This window comes from Mesoplodon bidens (assembly GCF_964165515.1).
Source record: "Mesoplodon bidens genome assembly, chromosome: 6".
Classification (NCBI taxonomy): domain Eukaryota; kingdom Metazoa; phylum Chordata; class Mammalia; order Artiodactyla; family Ziphiidae; genus Mesoplodon; species Mesoplodon bidens.
This window is the reverse complement of record NC_138162.1, coordinates 10982762-11008435: the sequence shown is the minus strand read 5'-3', so window position 1 is coordinate 11008435 and position 25674 is coordinate 10982762. Positions and strand designations below refer to the sequence as shown.

General features: G+C 41.9%; 1 protein-coding gene across 1 annotated transcript in view; it reads right to left on the bottom strand.

Moving 5' to 3' along the window:
* Positions 1-25674, bottom strand: part of PSMB7 (proteasome 20S subunit beta 7) — a 57892-nt gene that overhangs the window by 9001 nt on the left and 23217 nt on the right. The window contains exon 6 of the mRNA XM_081238385.1: positions 20106-20164. Coding sequence (XP_081094511.1) covers positions 20106-20164 — 59 coding nt within the window. The remainder of the gene's footprint in view (positions 1-20105; positions 20165-25674) is intronic.

Genomic DNA, 25674 nt, shown 5'->3' with positions numbered 1-25674 from the left:
TTCCATCCCAGGCAGCTAGCACAGTGCTTGGCATGAATGTCGACAAATGAAAAAAATGAAACATCAACTTCAAATGCATTCACGGCTTTGCCAAACTAAAGCATGAAATTAATTATGAAACAGATCGATACCAAAATGGGCTAATTCCCTAACTGCACCAGTCCCAACTGGGGACCAGGGAGCAAGAGCATTCAAAGACAGTTAAACACACGAAAGGAAGAGGTTTAAACACAATGTTCTGCAGTGGCCTGTTGACAAGCTGAGGTTCTGACTATGCCACTGATGTGGCCTGAAGGAGTCATTCATGGCTGATGGTTGAATAAAATTTAAACAGCTCAAAAAAGTGTTTAAAACAGTCCCCCCAAAAGCAGTGTGCTTCCTGTACCATGCAACAGACCTGATGTATCCCCTGTATAGCCACATATTTTACAGTGGAAAAAGTTAATTTTTTTTTTCAGAGTGGACTGTGTGACAAAAGCAAAGGTGTCTGAGTTTTGTTTTTGGCTTGAGCTGTTTGGGTTAACGCCGTCTGCCTGTGTAAACACCTGAATTGTCAGGTGTAACTGAGCTGAAGCTGGTGCTAAGTGTGTCCAGAATGGGGAGTGAGTTAGTGACTGTGTCTTTAAGGTCTAGATGGTGCCGCCATTTCTTCCCTCAGAAGCTTTTGTGGCATCCAAGATCTGGATGATGCAAATAATGAAGGACAAGCCGGCTGAGGGTGCAGGAGTGATTTAAGAGGTTTTCAGCCGGGACGGGAAGGGGAGTTCATATTCAAGGAACTGCCAACCAAGTCCCTGCCAACTTGGCCTGTCCCAGATCACTGAATGATGCAAAAGCCTGAGCACAACCCGGGCTAGGAGAGATGTGAAAGGCTGCACAACCACAATGGGCCAGGAAAGGCCATCCCAGAATAAGAGACGCCTGGAAGAACTGGGTCACTAATGAACACAGTGCTTAACTCTCTCTGAGCCGCAGGGGGCCATCAGAATGGGGATAATGCCTCTGTCCAAGGGCTGTTGGGAGGAATAAAGGGAAGGGAATGCCCCCGACACACAGACTTTACAAAGAGAATTGGCAGCAAGTTCAAGGGTAGAAGGAAAGAGGTAAGGATGTGAGAGAACTAACACGGACACCCACCACATCCCTGGGTCTGAGCCAAACACTTATGTTACTTATTTAATCCTCAATATCTCCACCTGTACCACAGAGGAAACTGAGGGGCAAGAATGGTTGGCTGGTGCAATCAAGGCACACGGCTGTAAGTGGGACTCAGGGATCTGTGCCAAGTTAGTGCCTGGCACCACCAAAGCCTATGTCTTCCTATCCTACCACAGGAAAAAAGGTTGTGGGCAAGAGGTTTTGCTCGATTCTGAGACAGCGAATGGAAGGAAAAACACCTAGGCTTCCAGAGGGAAAAGGACCAAGAGAGACGGGAACATATTGCTTTCCACAAGGAGAAGAAATCAGCATTCACAGCATATGTGTATACAAATATATATTTCCAAGGCTGCACTGAATCAAATATAATCAGAGGAAAAAACAAAAAACAAGAAAGACTGGGTTTAAAGAAAGAGTGAGAAATATGTTCAACAATCCTCCGAATGAAAACCAAGCCGCCCCAGGTAGTAATAAGATCTTAATAATATTTCTCTCTCTCCATAAAACAATGCGGTCAGTGATAACTCTGCCGATAAACTCCTGGAGATGTTGCAAGGGCTATCGCCTGAGAAGAGTGGGGGGAAGAAATGAAGTAAATTGGTCACAACAAGGGTAAAAAAGAGCCACGTTCACATCGAGCCTATCTACCTCCAGAGCCTGTAGGGTAGGAAACCTGTGCCGAGTGTAGGGTGCGTGGGAAGGCTACAGGGACTGTTACACTGTATGATCCTGCTTCTGCAGCCCCACAGGGATCAGGAAGGACTGGAAGGAGATCCAAGGAAGTACAGAGCACCCCTGTTCTAGGGCATTTAAAGATGGCTCAAAATGAGGCAAATTTCAAATGAAACAAATGTACAGGTCAGCTTAGTTCAGCGAACATTTACTACTGCTCTGCTCTGACACTAATACACTCCATGGACACTATGCCCAACACTGGCAATAAGGCCTGAACAGACGCAGATCCTGCCCACAAAGAGTGTAGAGTCCAGAGGGAAACAAGCACAATATGGTAAGAGTCCTTAAGAGGCAAGGCTGACAATGGAACTGCGAGCGTTCAGAGGTCTCACGGGGCTCGGGTGATCAAGACTGGGCTGAGTCTTGGCACTCACGTAAATGGCAGCCAAGCCAAGGCGCAGCAGTGATGGCAGGAATAAAGGTAGGAAACTAAGAAGGAGAAAGGGTGTGGTCAGGTAGCTAGTTCAGCATGGTTGAATCCCAGAGAGCCTCACAGGCCATCCAGAGAGCTGACCCTTCACACTAGTGGGAAGACGTGGAAAATCTTAAGCTGGCAAATGACGTAGTTAGATGTGTGCTTTTTGAAACTGCAGCCTGGAAGCAGTGGGGGAGGAGAGGCCAAAGGCAGGCGACAGGAAAGCAGGAGATGACAGTATTCCCAGCAAGTGCCGGTGGTGATGGTGGGCCTGGGCTGGCGGGGGAGGACCAACAGCAGGACTGGGAGGTGAATGTGGGAGAAGAGGAAGCGGCAGGCATGGGGGAGTGCAGGAGAGGGAGAAGCAGAGAGTGCCACCTGGACCTTCAGCATCAGTCATGGACACTGACCAAACTCTAAACAAACTCAGCCTTCAGAGAAAGGCCTTCTGTAACTTCTTGGCAGCTGTTTTTCTGGCGGGTTGATGGGAGACAATGATTAACTTAATTATATATTCTGCAGCAGGAACTCTGAAGGGTGTCACCGAAAAGGCACAAGATAAAGGCAGAGCCAATGAAAGTATACTGAGGTTGTTCTGGAAAAAATGACCTGGGCTGGAACCAACCTGTAAATGCCACTTCACTGGTGGCAAGGCTCTCAAAATACTCCTGTCTGGCCTCTGAGTGTGGTAGAAAGAGTGTAAGGGAGTAGTTACCTACGGGGGCAAGAGCCAAAAGACTGTAAAGAAGGAAGCGCTAAGGGAGATTCATGGTCATGAGGGTTTGGCCATGTGCAAGGTACAATTCTGAGGAAGCAGAAGCAGACAGGCCTAAGTAAAGCAGACAAGCAGAGACAGGATGGGGCAGGTGAGCCCGATCGTGAGATGCTACCAACAGATACTGTTCCATGAGGCCTCTGCCAACCACCTTTTCCTGGGACCCCAGGCACACATGGCCTTCAGATACACTGTTACTTAAGGTTCTTGGGGGGAAGAGGGAGCCTTCCAAAAGGGCATAAGGAAACTTCTGGAGCCAATGGATATATCTGTCATATTGATCATGGTGATGGGGGCTGGGGAGGAGGAGGGCAGAGGCAGAGGCAAGAGAATTAAGATCCAGGAGATCCAGGTATGAATCTAGTCTTGTTACTTACAGCTATGTTACCCCGGTGGTAAAGTCACTCAACATTTTTAAGTCCCAATTTCCTCATCTGCAAAAAAGTCCTAAAACCATCCAGCACCAGGGCAGTTATGAGGATTAAAAGACTCTTTGCACAGGAGAGGCTGCTAGCACAGTGCCTGGCATGCAGGAAACCCATGATGAATGCGAACCTGATTGGATTCTACCCCTCTTTCTAACTTAACACAAACGGTTATCAAAAGCTTCACCCTTTCAGAACTACCAATGCAGTGGGCAACCGATAACAACTCAGTACTTTGTTTTTTCGACCTCTAGTTCAAAGGAAATCAATTATGAAACAAGCAATTATACTGCAAATAAAATTCAAAATGACGCCATAAAACTGTTCACATGCGCATCTTCCATAAACTTCACTGCCAGGTCAATAAGAAGTGTACTAAGTAGCACATTTTCACTTATTATACTTCACTAGAAATTCTATTCTAAAAGGAGGAGAAAAGAGAACTTACATTTACTGTTTGCAGGCACTGTGCTGAGTACATTCTTCCACTTACTCTTCCAAATAACCCTTTAAGGTAGGTACTACCCCTTACGTCCATTTTACAAATCCAGGAAACCAAGGCGCAGAGAGGGAAAATGACTAACTCAAAGTCATATGGCCAACAGCTAGAAGGCCTGAGATTCAACATAGTTTTGTCTAACTCCAGAGCCCATGGATTTTTCACTCAAGACAGCAGAACCTCCAAACAATTAGCATCCAAAAACAGTAATGATACTTGTCTAGTCCTTAGATATAACTGGTTAATCACTCATGGGTTTATCTTTTTAAAGTACCTCTGAAATTCTTCGAAGTTGCAAACATATTGCTTAAATAATGGTACTCTATCATTCCATCATTCATCTGGCTTGTTAAGAACACCTGGATAAATTTTTCTTATACAGAATGTACATTCATCAAATCCCAAAGCAAAAAGCCTATCAAATTCACTGTATCAGTACTACATTCAAATGTTTATATCTCCTTAAAATACATGCATAGGGCTTCCCTGGTGGCACACTGGTTGAGAATCCACCTGCTGATGCAGGGGACATAGGTTCATGCCCCGGTCCAGGAAGATCCCACATGCCGTGGAGCGGCTAGGCCCGTGAGCCATGGCCGCTGAGCCTGTGCGTCCGGAGCCTGTGCTCCACAACGGGAGAGGCCACAACAGTGAGAGGCCCGTGTACCACAAAAAAAAAACATGCATAAAACCTCTCAGCAAACAGAGTGAGTCAAATTGTTTTTTAACCACCTTGTATGTCAATAAAAAAGATACCATTTAACTTAATTTTCCCATCAGGCCATTTGTTGATTGTAAATCTTAACTGAAACAGACCAAGAAAAGGCATTTTAATTTTCTTTTAACATTTTGGGGCAAGAAGTAGTAAGAGGATAAGAGAGCAAACTTTGTTAAGCCTGACTGCAATTTACAAATATGGTCCTCCTAACAATTCCTTCAGGTACTGACTTTAAGCCCGTTTTACAAATGAGTTTTATATTTTACAAACTGGGGCTACAGGTGTTACAGAAGAAGCAAAAATCAATCTTCAACCTAAACCTCTTCCAAGTCCGTGCATACACTTTCCATCATGCCCTGTTCTTATTCCTCTACCACCCCAATTCAATTTATCTGAGTTAAAAGAAACTAATATATTTGTCAAGGAATCAAAGTTAATGAGTCCTTAAGTCTTTTCAGCATTCCAATATCACCACAGTTCTGATTTTAGAAAAAAACATAGTCCAACATTATGACAGGGTGACAACGACTATAAGTGTGATTGTGTTCTACAGATACAATGTTCATTGCAAATATTTTCAAAAATCTGTACTACTAGGTAGAATTTTAAAATATCTATTTAGCACAACTTCATATCATTTAAAAAAATTTTTGTTTCTGCACAATTTCAGGGTTAGGGGAGAGTGGTATAAATTACCTCACAGAAACCAGCAAGTAACATTATCTGTTAAGGTTAAAACTTTAACTACCTTCCTGAGGTATGCTGCTGGGGTCTCATTACAGCAGGTAATCTCACATTCTGCCATGCACAACACACTAAGTACCAGCATCTCCCAATTACATTGTAACGTAAATCTCAAAGGACATTTGAAAAGTCTACACAGCTCCTGCACCCACTGCCAAAACACGACCACCTCTAATGGAACGTGGCAGCTTTCTAAACTAATATTCACACGCAGGGACAGGGATGCTAAGCACGGCCTTATCCCACACTGAAGAGCGGATGCTAATTAAAAGCCCACACTGAATCGGGAAATGACCACTCAGACAACTTTAAGACACTGTCTGGAGTTTTGTTTTCCTATTTCCAAACATGTTCAGCTGCCCAAACTTCCAGGATTACACAACTGAGAGAAAGTTAGAGCAGGAGTCCTCACACCTTTGTATGTGGTGATGCCCCTCTTCTGGAATAGCTTCCTCTCCTCTTCAGTCTCCCTACCCCACCCCTTCCTCAAACCCCAAGACAAAAAGAATTTCAAGTGAGGAGTCACATACTCTTTGAGGCCACCTTAAAGTTCCCCAGACAGATTTCACCAATTCCTCTGATCGTGACCACTACACCCCCCTTATATGCACCATTCTCGTACTTTCAGTACTGTTTGTGGGCCTGTCCACCACCCCACTAGGCTGTAAATGTCACTAAGAAAGGGCCCTGCCTCATAATCACAGACCTTGGCACCTGGTTGGAGATAAACAGAACTCAGGTGAATGGATCTCAAGGCCACCCTTCACATCTCAGAATGACCACCATCTCTCAATAGTTTACAGAAGCCTTAATGGCGACTCTAATGGGGATATAGAAGATGGTCTTCCGGTGGTGTAGGTACCAGAAACTTCTGGTTTCTTTGCCCACTGCTCTTTTGCCTTTGCCAACTTTTATGTGTCTCAGAAGTCTTTGAGAAAGCACCTTTTTAAAAAGGCCTTCAAAACAGCAGAGGTATCCAAGGTACATTTGTTCTTCCTGTAATCATTTGGCTATTTCTGGAACTGTTTTTACTTTGGTTAGCAAAACCTAGACTTGATACAGGCTGAGATGCAAAAAAAATAACTGTCATAATAGTAGTAATGGCTTTGAAATATCTCATCTAAGCCAACTTTCTCATACCTCTTAAGAATTGCCAACCCCTTCAAATATTGGCAGTTCCATTTATTCAGGTCTTCCGATACATAAAATTTGCTGACTTTTCCCCCCTTGAGTTGTTGCAGATATATGAAAACCTTATAAAAGCTTTTTTTTTTTTGGCTAGAAATGAAACTTCTCTGCCTGTGAAAATTATAGGGGCATTTTAAAATTACCATATGTTTTAGATCAGAAGGTAAAAACAGTACAGCAGCCCATGAAAACGTTCCAGCCCATGAAAGCTTACAATTAACTCATTAAAATACAGTTCAAGCCCCCAAGTTCCCCTACTCTTGTAGGCAGTGGTCCCATTTAACATTTAAATATCCTGTGTCAGTAAGTTTACCATTTTTAGTGTTCATTTACATGTACAATGTAAACATACATAGGTACCACATTTAAATATTTAGCCCCAAATGTTATTTTAAACTTAATTTTTCCACAGAGCTATTTGATTTTTTAAAAATAAGACAAAACTTCCCCCAAATCCTTAATCACACTTCAGTGTACATTAGAGAATGTATAATGTGTGGCTGCTTTGCACACCCACATGCCCACTACCTCCCCCTTTCTAACACCGCACACCACACAAGTATAATAAACCATGTTAATATTTCATACCACTGTGAAATATGCTGGAGTATCAATTCAACATCTGCTGTCTTTAGGGTCCGGGAGTCCCGCAGAGACACTTTCAATTTGTAATTGAGTTCTATGCTGAATTAATCAGCAGTTTATCTTTTTTACTAAAATAACGTCTTCACCACTAAACCAGATTTACATTAACAATTTATGCCAAATTACCTGCCAAGGCAAAACTTACAAGATTCTAAGCTACCATCCAGCAACACTCAGTCCTATATTTCATTTCTTATATTTCTCTAACCTATACACAAGAAAAGTAGAAATCCATTGTTCAAGAGCTTGCAAGTCTCTACCCACAGATGACCTCCTGGATTTGAGACACAGAGCCTCACTTCTGACAGTGAAATTCAAGCAGCCGGGGTGGAGGGTGTGGGTTCCCATCTTCTCCTGAAAGCCATCGCTCAATGTTTTTATGATTCAAAATTTTTACAAAATAAGATTTCTAGAATGGAATGAAATCAGTAAGTAATAAAAGAGCTTCTCTTATTTCTTTTCCCAAGGAGCTATGACATTCCAAATCTTGGCTTGGCTTGAGTAACAAAAAAGACAACCTACATAAAGGAAGCATTTTTTAGTACCTTAAATTATGTCCCTGAGTCCCAAGTTAGCAAAGGCAATTCAATTTGATATGAGATAAAGAAGTCTATTTTTCTCTTTGATATCATGATGCCGAATATATCAGCAATAACATCTTCCTTTTAATTCCACCTGTATAGTTGGAAGTCACCAAACATTTATTTCTATCCAGCATTATCCCTAGCTCTTACCTCTCTCTGATTCAAGAGTCTCTGGTCACAAAGAAGTTACATTCTGTCTGCTGGATCCTTGCCACAGGTGCAGCAAGCAACATACTTTGTGAAATATTTCTCCTATATAGTATATTTTCCCCTACCTTTCAGTTATAGTAAATATGTAAAGCAAAAACATCTCAAATGGAACACCTGCTCCAAAGAAATGCATCATAAATAATCACCTATCTACTACCAAGTAAAATAATCCCTTGTTTTCAAGCTACTTTGCCCATAGCTGTTTAAGGAATTTCCACCGTCATACAGAATGGTCTCTTTCAATACTACCTCTGAATTACAGCACCAAGTGTATGCATTCAGCTGGTACCCAATTAGCACCTGCTCATTGATTACATATTAATGATTATATAAGAAAATGAAATTCAGTATATACACAGCAGGGCAGAAGACCTGGAAGAATTTTTGCACAGAAATATTTTTGGTGGAAAAATCAACAACGAGTTTTCAGAGTCAATAACTATGGCAGCATACCATTTGCAGTGTTCTCATTACTCTTCAAAGAATTCCAAATGGAGAACTTCAAATTTTACAGAGGGTCAATTCCCTTAGATTTGTTGATTCTTGAATTCCAGAGGCCTGGCCCCAAGTGGCCATTTCTAAGTCAAGGAAGAGAAGGAATCCAAAGGGAGAGAAGCAATTATGTACCTGTGACATTCCAAACTCTGTATGGTAGGGAGCAAAGTCCTGCTCTTGAATCATCATGTGAAACAGCAGAGAAAACTTGCATCTGCCTTACAAAACACCACAAAATGAAAATGTGAGCAAGAAGATCCAAGGGAGTAAACTTAACTCAAGAAGTCCTTTTCTGCTTCTCCAAAGCTGGCCCACCAGTGGGTTCAAATTCAGGAGAACAAACTCACTCTTTCAAAGGGGGACAACTCAAAACATCTGATGCTGGTGAGAAGCTTTAAACCATCAACAGTGTCTTATTATCTATTCTAAAGGTTGAATGGTAGGTAATTCTCCAAATCACTCACTGAACCGTAAGGCCAACTTCAGTATCTGTTCATTTCTAAAATTAAGTCTTTAACTCCACTGGAAACCACTACCAGGAATAATTCTATACAGGGTCCCAGGGATTATATCTTTGGGTTCTGACACCTCTAAAAACTTTTTTTTTTTAATGTATGTATGTATGTATGTGTGTATGTGTGTATGTGTGTATGTGTGTATGTGTGTATGTGTGTATGTGTGTATGTGTGTATGTATGTATGTATGTATGTATGTATGTATGTATGTATGTATGGCTGTGTTGGGTCTTCCGTTTCTGTGCATGGGCTTTCTCTAGTTGTGGCAAGCAGGGGCCACTCTTCATCGCAGTGCACAGGCCTCTCACTATCGCGGCCTCTGTTGTTGCGGAGCACAGGCTCCAGACGCGCAGGCTCAGTAATTGTGGCTCACGGGCCCAGTTGCTCCGCGGCATGTGGGATCTTCCCAGACCAGGACTCGAACCCGTGTCCCCTGCATTGGCAGGCAGATTCACAACCACTGTGCCACCAGGGAAGCCCTAAAAACTTTTTTTAACGTTAAATACAACGAGAGAAAATTACTGGGGAAAAATTAATACATTTTTGATCTAACAAAAAAGACACACTTTACTATGTCTAATGTTTCAGGTCTTAAGGAAAACCAATAAGCAGGAATTAGGACCAAAAGCAAATGACAGAAACAGCCTCAGGGAGAGCCTCTTAAAGGGACCTTCCAATAGTTAAACACACAACCATCCCAATTACTGCCCAAATCCAGTGCATAAAGAAGTGTGTCAAATGTTTCAATAGTTACATTTAAACATTTCTGTAGTTGCATTAGTTCTTAACCAATAAGGAATCCATCAGTTAAGACAATGAGACACCAACTCACACCCACCAGGATGGCTATAATCAAAAAGCCAAATGATAAATGTTGGCAAGGGTGTGCAGAGACTAAAATCTTTATACACTACTAGTGACCCAGCCACTTTGTAAACCGGTCTGGCAGTTCCTCAAAAAGTTAAACATAGAGAGTTACCAAATGACTCAGCAATTCTACTCCTAGGTATATATATACCCAAGAGAAATGACAATATATGTCCACACAAAAACCTGTACACAAATGTTCACAGCAGGGCTTCCCTGGTGGCGCAGTGGTTGAGAGTCCACCTGCCAATGCAAGGGACGCGGGTTCGTGCCCCGGTCCGGGAAGATCCCACATGCCGCGGAGCGGCTAGGCCCGTGAGCTATGGCCACTGAGCCTGTGCGTCCGGAGCCTGTGCTCCGCAACGGGAGAGGCCGCAACAGTGAGAGGCCCGCGTACAGCAAAAAAAAAAAAAAAAAGTTCACAGCAGCACTATTCATAATGGTCAAAAAGTGAAAACAATCCAAATGTCCATTAACTAATGAATGGGTAAATAAAATGTGATAAATTCATACAATGGAATACTATTCAACCATAAAAAATGAAGTATCGATAGATGCTACAAGGATGAAATATTACGAAAATACTGTAAATTAAAGAAGCCAGACACAACATATTGTATGATTCCTATTGTATGAAATGTCCAGAGCATGCATATCTGTAGAGACAGAAAGTAGATGAGCTGTTACCTAGGGCTGGGAGGGCTGAGGGGAAATGGGGAGTGACTGCTAATGGATATGGCATTTCTTTTGAGGGGGATGAAAATGGTCTAAAATGGATTATGGTGATAGCTGCACAGCTCTGTGAATATACTAAAAACCACAGAATTACACACTTAAAGTAAGTGAGCTGTACGCATGTAAACGATATCTCAATGAAGCTGTTATTAAAATAATAAGGCATCCAACATTTTTAGAACAGAGGACCTAAAAAAAAGTCAAAACATCTAGTGACATGTCACCCATCAATCAAAGGATTCACATTCTGATAGTAATTTTTTTTAAAGCTAGAGATCACAAGAAACAAAAATGTCAGCATAGATTCTTAGGAACATTTCATAAGAATTAATTTTGGCTTTAAGTATATATATTTTTTCCCAGATATACAAGATACCTAAACAGATGTAGTACCAGACAAACATAACCTTAAAATCTAAAACTCTGGAAAAGCGAGTCAAGTTCAGCTTATCAAGCTGACACCTATTAAACTGCTACAAGAAAAACAGTCTTAAACACCATCAATATCAATACAGACAGGAAAATCACTGTGTATGATAGCTATCGAGGGCAAGATTTTGTCTTGTTGTTTTGTTTTTAATTTTGCATTTACTTAAAACTCTGTTTGATGCTAGCAGGGTTCAAGTCACGCAGGAAGGTGCTCGGCTAAACACTGATCATCCTCCTTGATCTCCATTGTCTGCTGTGTGGGTTCCACCAGCAAACCTCCCAGCGAGTGGTCACCTTCCTATGGAGTCATTAAACCTCTGAATGTCAGCTGGTGGGATTAGCCAGCAGCTTCCACACCTGAGCCCCCGTGGCAGGGACAGAGGCATTTGGATCAAGATCACTAATGAATACAGAATTCATATGCCGCTTGTCAGGGCTCCTGAGCTGAGTCGCACAGATGCAACCTAAATAAGACGGAGGACAGAACAATTGTTGACGAAGATTAAAAAGTTTTGGCAGTTGGGGTAAAAAGAACACCTCATTATTCAAATATGATAGTCTTGCTTATTTATTTATTTTTGGTTCAAGTTACTCATGATTTGCCTCAAATGGACAAATGCCATTCACCAATATTTAAAGGCTTATTGGTCTCATTACTAAATTTGAAGAAGGCTATGCCATCTGAACATTAGCTATATAGAGAAAAACAGCTCCCCTGTAAATATCTGAAAACTCTGAGGGAAAAAACAACCTCAGGATATTTGCGGGGAGGACAATTAAAAGATGAAAATAAATTCTGATGAATTCAAAGAGAAGAAGAAAAAAAACCTTCCATAGCCAAATGACTTACTTATATTTCCCAATATCTCTGTATTTCTAACTTTGCATCTTTCCATCCCTGGGTTCCTTCCAGTCACTGAGCTCACCCAAGAGGTTTATACACCTCCTCTGACATTCGTCTGGCTTCGTGCCATCTTCATAAGACCTCATCAGAGAAAAGGAATAGCCCAAGCAGCCCACACCTCTGCTCACCTGGAATAAGATGTCTTCCCCACTCTGTTGTCAAAGAACTAGAGGCCTAGCAAAGAGGCAGAAGAGCAGGGTGATCGATCACATCGGAGGGCCAGACTGACGAGGGTTCAAACCATGATCCCATCACTGCCCGGCTGTGGGACCTCGGGTAAGATATGTGACCTCCCTACACCCTATGCTTCTTCTCGACAAAACAGGGATAACAAAATACAGACCCCACACGATTGTTGAAAAGTAAATAAGATGATGCAAACAAAGCTGTTAGAAAAGAGCTTGGCACAGCATAAGCACTCAAAAAGCATCAGCTATTATGACTGCTGTGTTTTCAATACCTTCTCCCCATAACAAAAAGGCAAATATTTCCATAGCCCGTGCTATGTGTTAAACAGGCTTCTTCTACTGTCATGACCACTAGCTAGGCCTGTCTCTGATTTTAAGCTTTCAGATAAGAAAGAAGAATCATACCTAGGACTTCCCTGGTGGCGCAATGGTTAAGAAGCCTCCTGCCAATGCAGGGGACGTGGGTTCGAGCCCTGGTCCAGGAAGATCCCACATGCCGCGGAGCAACTAAGCCTGCGCGCCACAACTACTGAGCCCACGAACCCAGAGCCCGTGCTCCACAACAGGAGAAGCCACCACAATGAGAAGGCCGCGCACCGCAACGAAGGGTAGCCCCTGCTCGCCGCAACTAGAGAAAGCCTGCGTGCAGCAACGAAGACCCAACGCAGCCAAAAATAAATAAATAAAATATAAAATTAAAAAAAAATCATATCTATCTATATCATCAAGCCTGACACAAGTACAAATAATCATGTTAGTCATTGCTATGTGATGTTTGTATCCTACTACTGGATTACTAAAAAATAGAAGCAGCTGCCATATTTTAGAGCCAATTTTGTGTGAGCCATCATATGAAGTGCTTTACAGACCACATATAATCCTGACAGCAACCCACAGGCAGGTCTCTGGATCCCCGTCTTCTGGGTGAACGGTGCCGGGCCGTGGCTTGCCCACGGTCGTGCCATGCGTACAGTGAAAACTCACTCACAGCCCAATCCTCTAGCTCCTAAGCTCCTGTGTGTCCTTTTCCATCTGACCACATTGAACTCATGCTCTATGCTTCCCCTTGGGACCAGTCTATGTGCCAAACTGAATAGACTCTTTTTTTTAAATCAAAATAATGCAGATCTCTTACACTACTGTCCATCTGCATGGCACAAATAAATCTGAAACTTCAGTGTCTTTCTACTATTAGACTTCAACAAACAAAAAACTACAGTCACTTCTAAAATTTGCTATAGAATACCATATTGGTATCAACTCTTTCGTTATATAAAGTGGATCTATAGCTGCCTGAAATGACAGATTAATTCTGTTTCCTCCATAGCTACGTGTTTGGCATCACGTTTGTGAGGTAAACACAAGCCTTTAGGGCGATAGCTGCTCACATCTTTAGCAGTAAGGGCTTCTCTAGAGGCCAGCACTTGCCAAGTGATGAAATATGACTCCATAAATCAGACAGCTGAAGTGGCACTTGTATACGTCACCATCTATCTTTACAGCTTCTCTCTAAAGGGTATAGGGTAAGAGCTCATCCCTCGGTATTGTGACCAGAAAAAGGACCATCACAGTTGGCACTGACTAAGCATGTGCTACTTAAAACTGAAGACACACTAAGACTGGGGGGAAAAAAGATCCTGCTGGTGTTAGCACGCCTCAGGCAGTGGTAGAAGCTTCAGCAACTCATCTTCAAAAGGCAAAGAGCCAGAGCTCTAGAAACCTGCAAAAATTGGCTAAGCCTGCAGTCTTCATTTCTTTAAGTTGAGCATCTTCAAAGTCTAGAATTCTAACTGTAGGGCACAGCAGCTGCCACTGCAGATCTGATCCTCTCAGCTTTTGGCAGCTCTCAACTTGAGATTCTAGCAAAAGAATTTTTCAAGTTGCTATTATTGCCTGTCATGGATTTATAAATATTGTGCAGTATCTGCTGTGGCATGGCTCTCATGGGACGCCGAAGCATGCCAAATGCGTAACAGAATGAAAAACAGTTTCTATTCTTCAAATAAATGCTAATTTTTTTTAACTGTGCTCACATGATGTGTTTGTTGACCAACTTCAATAGTACAGAATATGTATCAGAGAGGGGAAAAAAGCTGATTGTCTTTTCCAGCAGTATTCAGCTGCTACTTTCATTAAGCTTGTTTAATTAGATTCCAGATGCTAATTTGCAAGTCGATACCAGAGGGTGCAGGACAGTTTGCCTTTGAATCATCTCCCTGTGATGTAAGGGTCCTGCCGCACACCGCTACCCTTCAGCAGCCCTCGCACGCTTTCTGACAATTAGTGCAAAGAGGGGACAGTACTGATCTTGACAGACTAAATATTAATCTTCTACCCATTTTTATGAATTATAATCTTCAAGAGTTTAAATTTCTCACTGGGCCAAATGGAAACATTCCTTCTTACAAAGAAACAGCATGGAAGGAAAACTAACCTAAGCTATCAGATTCATTTCCTTAACCCTCCCCACCCTAAAATAAAAGTTTTTATTTCAGCAATTTTCAAGATACATACTTGCACGAAGCTAACACCATATTTCCAGGTACAATGGTCAAATTCCTCATACGTAACTGGAAAATGGACTCAGAAGGCCACAGTGTGTTTATCACTAATTTCCTGTCCAGCTAGCCTGTGGATAATAACTAGGATAAGGGGCTTAGTTCTTATGCCAGCCTTAACAATAGGAAAAAAAAAAATTCTAGGGGAATGGCTCCACACAATTCATCATCACCAAAAAACCCTCTAATACAACTGACCCCTTGTCATTTAGGTCAACTCACATATTTCAAAATCCACTATTCTGCTAATACATACGTACAGTGTCCAAATAAGCACCTTTGCTGATAAAAACAAAGCATGAGGGCTTCCCTGCTGGCGCAGTGGTTGGGAGTCTGCCTGCCGATGCAGGGGACACGGGTTCGTGCCCCGGTCCGGGAGGATCCCATATGCCGCCGCAGAGCGGCTGGGCCCGTGAGCGGAGCTTGCGCTTCCGGAGCCTGTGCTCCAAAACGGGAGAGGCCACAACAGTGAGAGGCCCACGTACCGCAAAAAAAAAAAAAAAAAAAAAAAACAAAGCATGAGATTTATCAGCAGTAATACAATTTTTTAATGCCTTCATTTTTATCAATCTGAGTACTATGAACACTAAAGGTGAACACTAAACAGTTATCAAACTGTTTCAAAGGAAGGTAAATTCTGGGACCAACTAAGAAAGGTTGCTTCTGACACCTTTTTATCCACTCATTCAACAAATACTGGCTGACTACCTACAATGCACCATTTTAGGTGTGACGAAATAGAAACGAATAAGCACAGTTCCTGCCCTCAGAGAACTTCCAGGCTAACAGCAAGGAGAAAAACAAGAAAATGAGCATCCCAAGACTGGGACAGGCAGTGTTAGGGCCACAACTGGATGAGAATTTTAAAAGATTTTTAATGGGCCTTAAACTCACACAGTTAGCTGGCAGTTTCTCTGAAACCTTGAGTCAGAGCTTTTACCTGAAGCAAATCACTGGTTCAGATGACTTCAAAAGGCAGAAGCCCATCTTAGGCATTTATGAATCCCAGCTAGGTTTCACTGTTCTGATTTTTGGCCTGTAATTTCCCAATGAGCATCTGCCCTTTGGCCCATCTTCATTTCGGCCGTGTACTCAATGGGGCGTTTGCTTTGTTGACTCTGGCCCCAATACTGTGTATTATTTGAGAAATGTACTAGTTATCTTCTTCTGTTATCTCAAAAAAAAAAAAAAAAAAGTTCAGCACTTTCCAGATGGGAAGAAGAGAAAGTCCCCTCCGTTTCCCAGGTGGTTTTTGATGACTCAGATTTTGCTTTAGCTCTGGGTTATCCTGTCTCAACTCTACAAACATGTACTGAACATCAGGAGATGAAGAGGAGAGATGATTTCATGGTCCCTGCCCTCAAGGGTCTCCCCTCTCTCGGCAAGTAGCGGAGATGCCCCTGAAAGCAGCCATAAAACAATGGGACAGGTGTGTACAATGCAGTACGGGAACACAAATAAATGAGGAAGCAGGTGAGAGCATTGCTGGCAGGCACCGGCAGCGAGCAGGATTCGACAGCAAGCAAGTACACACTGTATTCAAAGAACAGCAAGCAGGCGAGAAGGGCTGAAGTGGAGCAGGAATGCAGACCTATGTTTCCTAAAGTTTAATATTCATACCCCTGGGCTTACATGATGGTGATACATGAATACATTTTTTATTTATATTAATAGTATGTACTCATTTTCATGTCTTGGGGGGAAAAATAACCATCACATCAAACCCAGGATTTCATAGATACAAACTGTATTTTAAAAATAAATTTAAATTAAATAGGTGAACTAGAGTGGCTGTAGGGAAGAGAGGAAAGGGAACTGACTGGAAAGTTGAACTTCTGCAGTGAAGGAAATGTTCTGTCTTGATCTGACTGACGGTTACTTGGGTAATTACAAATGCCAAAATCTATCGCACTATACACTTCAGATCTGTGCATTTTATTTTATGTAAATGATAACTCAATTTATAAAACAGTGAGCTGATGTAAAAGAACATTTTCAAGAAAAATAACAGTAGAGGTGGCATCCAGACATGGCAGAATCCTTAAATGTAGTGTGCAAATGACAAGTTCAAGACTAGCCCTGTCCAATAGAAATATGTGAACCACATATGCAGTTTTAAATTCTCTAGTAGCCACGTATAAAAAAGTAAAAATAGGTGAAAAAATTTAATAATATTTTTATTTAACCCAATATACTTAAAATAGTATTGTTTCAACATGTAACCGTATTACTAATGAGATACGTTTTTAAATCTTTTGTACCCCGTCTCTGAAATCTGGGATGTGTTTTCTACTTGCAGCACCTCTCAATTCAGACTAGCTACACTCAAGTGCTCAACAGCTACATGTGGTTGGTGGCTACCATACCAGGCTGTGCAGCCGAAGACAATGAGAAAACATTAAAGGTTTTTAAGGAGGCAGGGACTTTCATTCCATAAATACTACAGTCTAGGCCCAGCACTGTCCAAGGCACAGGTTTGCAGTTTAAAAAAAAAAAAAAGAAAAAAGACTATGGGCTTTTCCTAATTTATTTGTTCTAACAATAAAGCCAAGACTTTGTTTCGTGAGTCTGGCCTAAAAATCACTGTTTGGCAAACGATTTGTAATTATGATAGCCTGAAACTTCCCCTCCCCATGCAATTCTCTATGAAGTGAGCAGCAGTTACTGTCCTGGCGATCCATGCAAGACCTGAGAGGCAGAAATGTTCTCCTGGGTTTGTCTGAGACACGTCCAGAACCCTTTCCCCTACTGAAGGGAAATAAGCAGACTCAGTCATCCAACCCTTCAGTCTCAAAATAGGCAAGAAAGAAAAGTTATGGAGGGCTTCTTGCCACAGAAAGACAAAAAGCCTCCCTGGAAAGAAGAAAAATCGAGTTTGGAAATTTGAAACCAAACGTTTCCATGAGCTCTATGCAAATGCAGAGCCAGAAATGACACCCTGGCTGAATTCTCTTTCACAGCAAAGTCACTAACACAGGGTTCTCTCAACTTTCCTAAGCAGTCTCGGCCTTCCACTGAAACCACATCACTTAATCTTCACCAAAAGAAAGCAGGGTGGCCAGCAGTTAGTTGCTTGATCTTCACAATAATTTTAGTATCTATTAATATCCCTTTAGATTTTTAAAAGTATTACCTTTGCCTTCTATTTACTTTTAAACTCACTTCACTGGAGAAGTACTACCTTCTCCTTAATAAAGTGACTTTTGTTGACTGTCAATCTGTGTCAAGTGTTAATAAGTTCAGTGAATAAAAACCACTCACCTGAAATTGTAAATTTAATTAACAATCTGAAATGGGAATTTAGTCCACCTGTTTCAAGGTCTCTCAGCTAACACAAAACAATAAGTGGTCTGAACTGTAGATAAAATTGATCTAAGGAACACAACTCTTCAGACTGATAATATCAGAAATTTTACTGAAGGGATGATTCACATTCCCCTTTGCTTCCCTAAAAAATCAGCAATATTAAATTCATGGCCTTTGAATCATTTCAAATCCAAACTCTAAATAATATAAAATTACTTTAGCAGTGTTAAAATCACTTTTAATATACCTCATGCTTTCAACTTTTTATGCAATTCTCATTTTTCTTTAACATATGGAAGTCCCAATCAATTGGAAACAGACACAGCTTTCAAGAAAATTTGAAAAGATTAATGTGGTTTAAAGGAGGGCCTGACACTACTGAGGTGATTTTCTAAATGAAAATCATCAGTCTTTCTCTCTATACCTGCATTAGTTCTAATGGATTTGTGGAGCATTAGGAAATTCCTCTCCTTTAGTTTGAAAACTGGGAGATCGTTTTTAATTTTTCTTTTTAAGTGACCTAGTATATCTTATTTTTCCTCTGTACTTAAGAACCCCAAACAGAAAATAATGCTGATATGGGAATAAATGTTCACACTGAGAAATGAGGAGAATTCTAATCTCATTTACAGCTGATACGTGGACCTGTTTACTATTCTTAATTGGAGCAAGACCATTGTTTCTGGTACAAAACACCTAGCTAAATTCTATCTTTAGTCACACGTTTTAATTCCTGCAGATAATTCAAGAAAGGGGAGAAAACTAGCCATCAGTGACCAAGTCCCTTACATGTGCTATCCTCAAATACCAAGGATGTAGTGGCTTCTGGCAGGAGACCCCTGTCCTGGCTGAGCAGCATCCACGACCCTACATTCTCTGCTCTCCTGGCACTTGGCCCAAACCTGAAGATCAGAGAGCTTCAGGGCTCCAATGACACTTGATGCTCTAATGACAATGAGCTAGAGAAAAACAAAAATTTTTAACATGCAATCTTTTCCAAAGATGATTAGGCATAAAGCACTGTCAAAAAGTAATTCCCAGAAACACCCGCTGGTATCTACACAAAACACTACTGCAAAAGCAGGAAGAGCAGAAACCTACATATTAAGGAATAGCGTAAACCACTCATAAACAGCCTAATAACTGTTGAAAACAAGTTGATACTACCCATGAAAAAATTAACATCAAAAAAACAAGGGCAGATGATGAGGGCTGCCTTCAGGACGTAATGTGCCTACACGCTAGTTCAGCAGCAAGGATAAAGCACAGTGGAGGAATAACATGGTACCATAAAGTATCCAAGCATACTGAACACTCCTTTCAAAGCGACAATAAAAGACCTGTGGCTTGTTCTTGGAGATTTTGGGGTCTAGGGGGTTGCTTAATGGAGGTACATCTATCATTAAAGCAGACACAGGTGGAATGTCATTCAGAAGATACCACCCTCCCCACTACCAAAGAAAATATAATAAAAGAATCTCTTATAAATATATGTGAGACACCAGATACATACATCATGCTCTGATAATAGGCCACTACACACATGGTATTGTCCCCATCTTCTGCCAAATGCAGAACAACCTATAGGGATTTTTCAAACTGCCCGCATTTTCAGGCCAGGTCTGTGTGACATGCAAAGACATACATAGTTTCTCTATTCTTAGTGAAAAAACAAAAAACCTGTCATTTTGAGATATTGTGATAACGCAAAAGAAAACATGCTACATTGCAGCAGCATTTACAGCCAAGCAGATTCCCAGACAGCCCAAAGGCCAGAGCAAAAAGCTGAACAGTGCAGGCTCCTCAAGCCTGAGGGAGGGCATAGCAAGGCCACTCCAAAATGAAGCTTTCCCAAGTAACCAGTCTTCTCAGCAAACATAGTACCTGTGCCAAAGAGCATTCCAACTAACAGCAGTTCAAACTTTGGAGGGATCAGCAATCAATTTGTAAATGTCCAACATACAACTAGAAAGATAACGTGAAAGAGAATAAAACTGTAGGAACTTACATACCTCCATATCTGGCCTAAATTTATCTTCAAATACGGCCATTGCTGCTAAGGAGCCAGAACCTGTAGGAAAAAAGATGCATTTTTAGCATATTTACCAACTCCCAGCTTCTCCATCTCAAGTTTACCTCGGGGCAGCAAAAATGGCAAAACACACCCAATGTCACATTCACGTACAGTGTAAATATTAATACTATAGGGCCGGGCTTCCCTGGTGGTGCAGTGGTTGAGAGTCCGCCTGCCGATGCAGGGGACACGGGTTCGTGCCCTGGTCTGGGAGGATCCCGCATGCTGCGGAGTGGCTGGGCCCGTGAGCCATGGACGCTGAGCCTGTGCGTCCGGGGCCTGTGCTCCGCAATGGGAGGGGCCACAGCAGTGAGAGGCCTGCGTACCGCAAAAAAAAAAAAAAAAAAAAAAAAAATACTATAGGGCCACAAAAACCAGGTAAACACTGCTCTTCAAAAACCTGGAGTCACACTTACCACTATCTCGGGTAAACCTGCAACTGGCCCTACTTCTACTATTGACAGGAGTAACTGCATATTATTCACAATAAAATCCTGAAGCATGAAAATGAGGTTATGGATAATTTGTATTTGTTCAAAAAGTGAATGCCACATAATTTCATATATCCTGTGCTGTGACTCTTGTGCTCCAAAGCTGTGCCTTGGCAGGCTGCTGGGTATAGCGCTAAATACCAAGCCAGTTAGAAAGAATAGATTGTTTTAATGAGCTGGCCCTGGTAGAGTCACCTTGACACACGGGGAAGAAACTACAGCACCAGCAATGGTAATAGGACTGTGAGCTACGGCCACCAGGTTATTCCAGCTACAACTGTAAAACACTTTATTATGTGGCATTTATTTGGAGCTATTATTTTTAGTTCGTACATTGAGGAGTAACAGCTGAGTAGACAAAATGACAAAGAAACAAAAATTTATTATCACAATAGCAAATGGCTGAAAGGTTATGCTGCATAGATATTAACAGACAGCAAATTTCTCCCTACAAAAGTAGGATGTAAAGGCATTACAAATAAGTGTGGGCTCCCTTTGAATGGATATAAAAGGCAGCTCAGAACTATGAAAATTTAAACTTGCTTTGTTCAGAAACCAGAGAATCTTTAGAAAACCATCATCTTGTCTTTACAGGGTCCTGGCAATATTTTAGGATACTCTACTTTTGGAGAGAGGATAGAGTTGCCCACAATTTTTTACTCCAATTAGAAGATTTTTTTGGCATTTATTACTTTATAACTTGTTTTGCATAACACTATCTATTTAGCTGGGTCACAGAGAAAACCATATTTTCTATTTAAAATGATTTGTGTACATCGCTTGACCACCTCAATGGTTTAGCAAAGGAAAAAGGCAGCGATTAAACAGTTTCAAATGAGGTGTCCTGCTGATTTTATCAAGTCTGCTGAATGTATAATGAAAAAGGAGAAGCTGACAGCATCGCTGCATTGAGAAAATACAGACTACCCTTATCTGAACCATTTAAGGAGGTCCAATTATAGATCAAATTTAAAGGGTAGAAACAGCAGATTTACAGACACAAATCAATGAACATGGTAATCCCAATGAATATGACAGATACTCCTGTTAGGGAATATTGCTGTGGTTGAGGATCATTACCTTCACAGCACCGGATACATCACATCTAAAGCAGTGGGAAGCTACGAGCGTAGACGGCATTACGGGCAATGACTATTCATTTAAGCTTTGGGAGCAAAAGGCAACCCCATTTTCCCCTCACAATTTTCTCCACAAAAAAAAAAAAAAAAAGGGAACCTAAAGAGATATTAAAAGCCCTTTAGAAAGGAAACAGAAATTAAACAGATATAAAACTAGTGTACCCAAATAAAACTAGATATATATACACAAATTCACCAAAATCAAACCTTGGAATTTCATAGTTTATGTGTCCTGGAAAATCTGGAAATAGAGTCAGAGTTCACCAATGTTTTGTGACTTACACATTTACTCTGAGTTTCAGGGATCAAGGGGGGAAAGTAACCTGTCTTAAGGCATTGGTGAGGACCAGTCTCAGACTTCGTAGTAAAAAACGAGCTGGTTTTGTATGGAAAACAAAGGACAACTGTCACGAAGAAACAAGAAAATTGCAAATAAGGAAACCTCAGGAAAAAAAATACTTCTTTTCCAACCTGGTCCAAGAATACCTCTGCAAAGAGCCCAAGGGTAAACGCACCAGAGGCCAGAAATACACGTTAGAAAAGGACAGGGGAAGGACAGCTACTTACCTAAGAGCAAATAATTTTGTGGAAAACTGTAATCAATTACTGTAAAGGGGGAAACACAACTTACCTTAAAGACATCTTTCCCTAAAGACTACTAGCCTGTATTTTCTCCTGGGCCATCCTTTCTTTGGCAGTTTCACAGTAAATTAATTTTACTCTAATTTTTCCCGGGCACATATATTTCCTTCTACTTAGCTTCACCTAATACTTTAAGAAATGAAAAATATTTCCCTCCTAATATAATAATTCTTCCTTTATCAAAAGCTTTTTTTCATGAGAAACAACACCGCAGAAAAAATTTCCGTAAGTAGAAGTACATGCTAAATCTAAATCCTTAGAACAAAAAGTGTCTGTCAATGTAGTGATGCTTCTCATCACAGTGATTTTTTTTTTTTTTAGAGTGGAAGGTGTAGGAGAGGTAAACATAGAAAGGACACAGGGATCCCTATTACACTGTATTTCTGCTTCCCCATTTATATCACAACCCCCCAAAACACACACACCAACTTACACACACACACACACACACACATGCAGGTGTACACATGGCACGTGCACAGAGTTGAGAAGTTTTCAGGAAAACAGGAGCTTGCTAAACTGCCTGATTCTGCTTCCCCTGAGATCAAAGATAAGCGGACTCCAAATAAACTTGAAAAGGGGAAATTCAACATTAAAAACAATTTCTAAATCACTTGCAAATTAGCTCCTGCTCCTAGCATTTTTAGGAAAGGAGGACTTTGGCGCCCCCTTTTCAGAAGTCCACAGAAGTGCTAGGAAATGGAGTGCAATTGACTTTGTCAACAGGTTTCTAGGAAACTGAATGTGTGTCTGCTGCTTAGAAAAGAGAAGACAGAATTTCAAATATGACTGCAAACGCCCAAAATGGCAAGAGAACGACATGCAAATCCTCACATAATTTCAAGGCAAGGCAACCGGGGGAAGGAACAAGGAGTTTGCCATTAAAAAGAAAAAAGATGGTAAACTCAATGAGACAGGTCTTTTTAAATAATTTCAATTCAAGTTTCCCAGATTTTATTTCAATGCCACTTAAAACTACATATAATAAATCATCAAATTCCATAGTAATACAGCAGCCATTTGACTCAAAATGTTTAAATATTATATCCCATTTTCCCCATAAACCATAATAATGCCCACAGACATTCCATGATTTCAGCATCAACCTATTAACCTGGCACTCTCATACCCAAAACCAAGGCAAAAATCCTCTGCAGGATTTACCCTGATTTTTTATTCCAAAAACAAGGCCACCTTAGAAAATCAGTCAGAACGGCCTGGTTTCCCATTAAGGAACAAACAAACAGAAAAGCCAGGGGACAGTGTACCGGGTATAGGGGCCTCTGCTTTAGACCGTGGGCGTGTCAGGTGAAGGAAATGGATGTCAGAGGGAATATGCTTTCCACAAATGCAGGATGAGCTCTAAGAGCAAGGGGTATGAGACCTGCCCTCAATCTCTCTCACAGTAGAGAGGAGGAAGCCAAGAGGGAAGAACAGGAGCATTCTGTCTGAGCACCCACCGTGGGCCACACAGCGTATGTTGTCATTTGGGCATCCTCACAGCACCCCAGGGAAGTGATAAAGCTTCTTGTCTAGGATTACAGGACTAACAAGCACAGGGCAGGATTCCTGTCTCAGGTGTGACCCTATGCCACTCTCTCAAACAGAAAGTTCTACAGGCCACAACATAGTTCAGAGCAGACATGCATGACTTTCCACAACCAGGTCTCTGGCTCGCTCAGCCCCTCCTCCTCCCCAATGTACACACACACTTGACACTCTACCAACACTAAACTGACAAGAATTTCCTAAATGCCCAGACCATTTCAAGCCTATCCCACCTTGGCACGTGCTATTCCCTCTGCCCCCTTGACAGTCCACAGAACTCCGAGGCACCCATCCAACCCCAACTGCGAGATGACTTCCTCCTAGAAGCCTTCCTTGACCACCACACCCCCATCAGAGTTTATCACTCTCATCTCTGCCAACCGTCCATCCCTTCACAGCTGCATCCGCCATACCTAGCAGTCTCTGGCACACAGTGAGCACTAAATAGAATTTGCTACATTAGGCTGGGCTGGTTTGAGTACAACTGTTCAAATGGGGGAGCTGGGGAAACGGAGCTGGCCCTGAAGGAGTGACGACAGCAATAAATGCCTTGATAAAGTGTAAAAGAACATTTATTACCTAATTTATCATACCGGGATGAATATAAGACAAACTCAAATGTAAAGCAAGTCCATTTTCAAAAGAAAAGAAGGCTTTAAACCCACAAAACCATGTCCTATTATACGTCCTAGTCTGGCCTGAACTCTGTGATATCACAGGAATGAAACGCCCTCCTTGGATTTCTGCATTTTTCTACCAAAGCTCTGTCTCATCAGTAGTTTCCAGGTAGCTGCTCCTTAGCAACCTCCACCAAGTCTGCCTTTTTCAGCCCACCCACAGTTACTGGAAGCCAGCTTCCAGAACAAAGCTCTTCAAAACAGAAATACGAGGTACAAGTCAGTGACCAGCATTTAGAGAGAGGGTGTGCACGACACTGTGACGGCTACCTAGTTACCCACTGACTTGCCTCTGCACCCACTGTCCTTCCCCAAGCTCGCCCACGCCATCCACACACACCCACCTGCTCAACCACCAACTCCCAAACCGCCCAGCACGCAGGCTGTGGGGAGAGACAGGGATGGGGGAAGGGTACGCAACTTAGCCCTCTTTCATCCATGGGGGACAGAAACTGCTCTGCAACCCCCTGATCCACTGCAGCCACCTGGGTGGGCATCGCCTTACCCTGGCTGTCCAGGTTTGATGCTTATTAAAAGAATTCAACAGACGCCCCTGTGAGTCCCAGAAAGCACAGTCTTGCTCTCCATCTCGGAATGCCAGGGCCTGACTCACCCGCAGACCTTTAAGATGACTCCACGGGGCGCCCACACTGCACACCTCCAGAAGAGGGCTCAGGCATAAATGCCACAAGGGTCACATCTCCAGCCATGCTTTTTTTTTTTTTTAATATGTTGGGGGTAGGAGTTTATTAGTTTATTTATTTATTTTTGCTGTATTGGGTCTTCATTTCTGTGCGTGGGCTTTCTCTAGTTGTGGCAAGCAGGGGCCACTCTTCATCGCGGTGCGCGGGCCTCTCACTATCGCGGCCTCTCGTTGCGGAGCACAGGCTCCAGACGCACAGGCTCAGTAGTTGTGACCAGCCATGCTTTTAAAATGAAGTATCTGTCTTATTAATAATAGGTGACTGGCTTAAAAAAAAAAAAAAAAAGACTAACACCTGTAAACAATG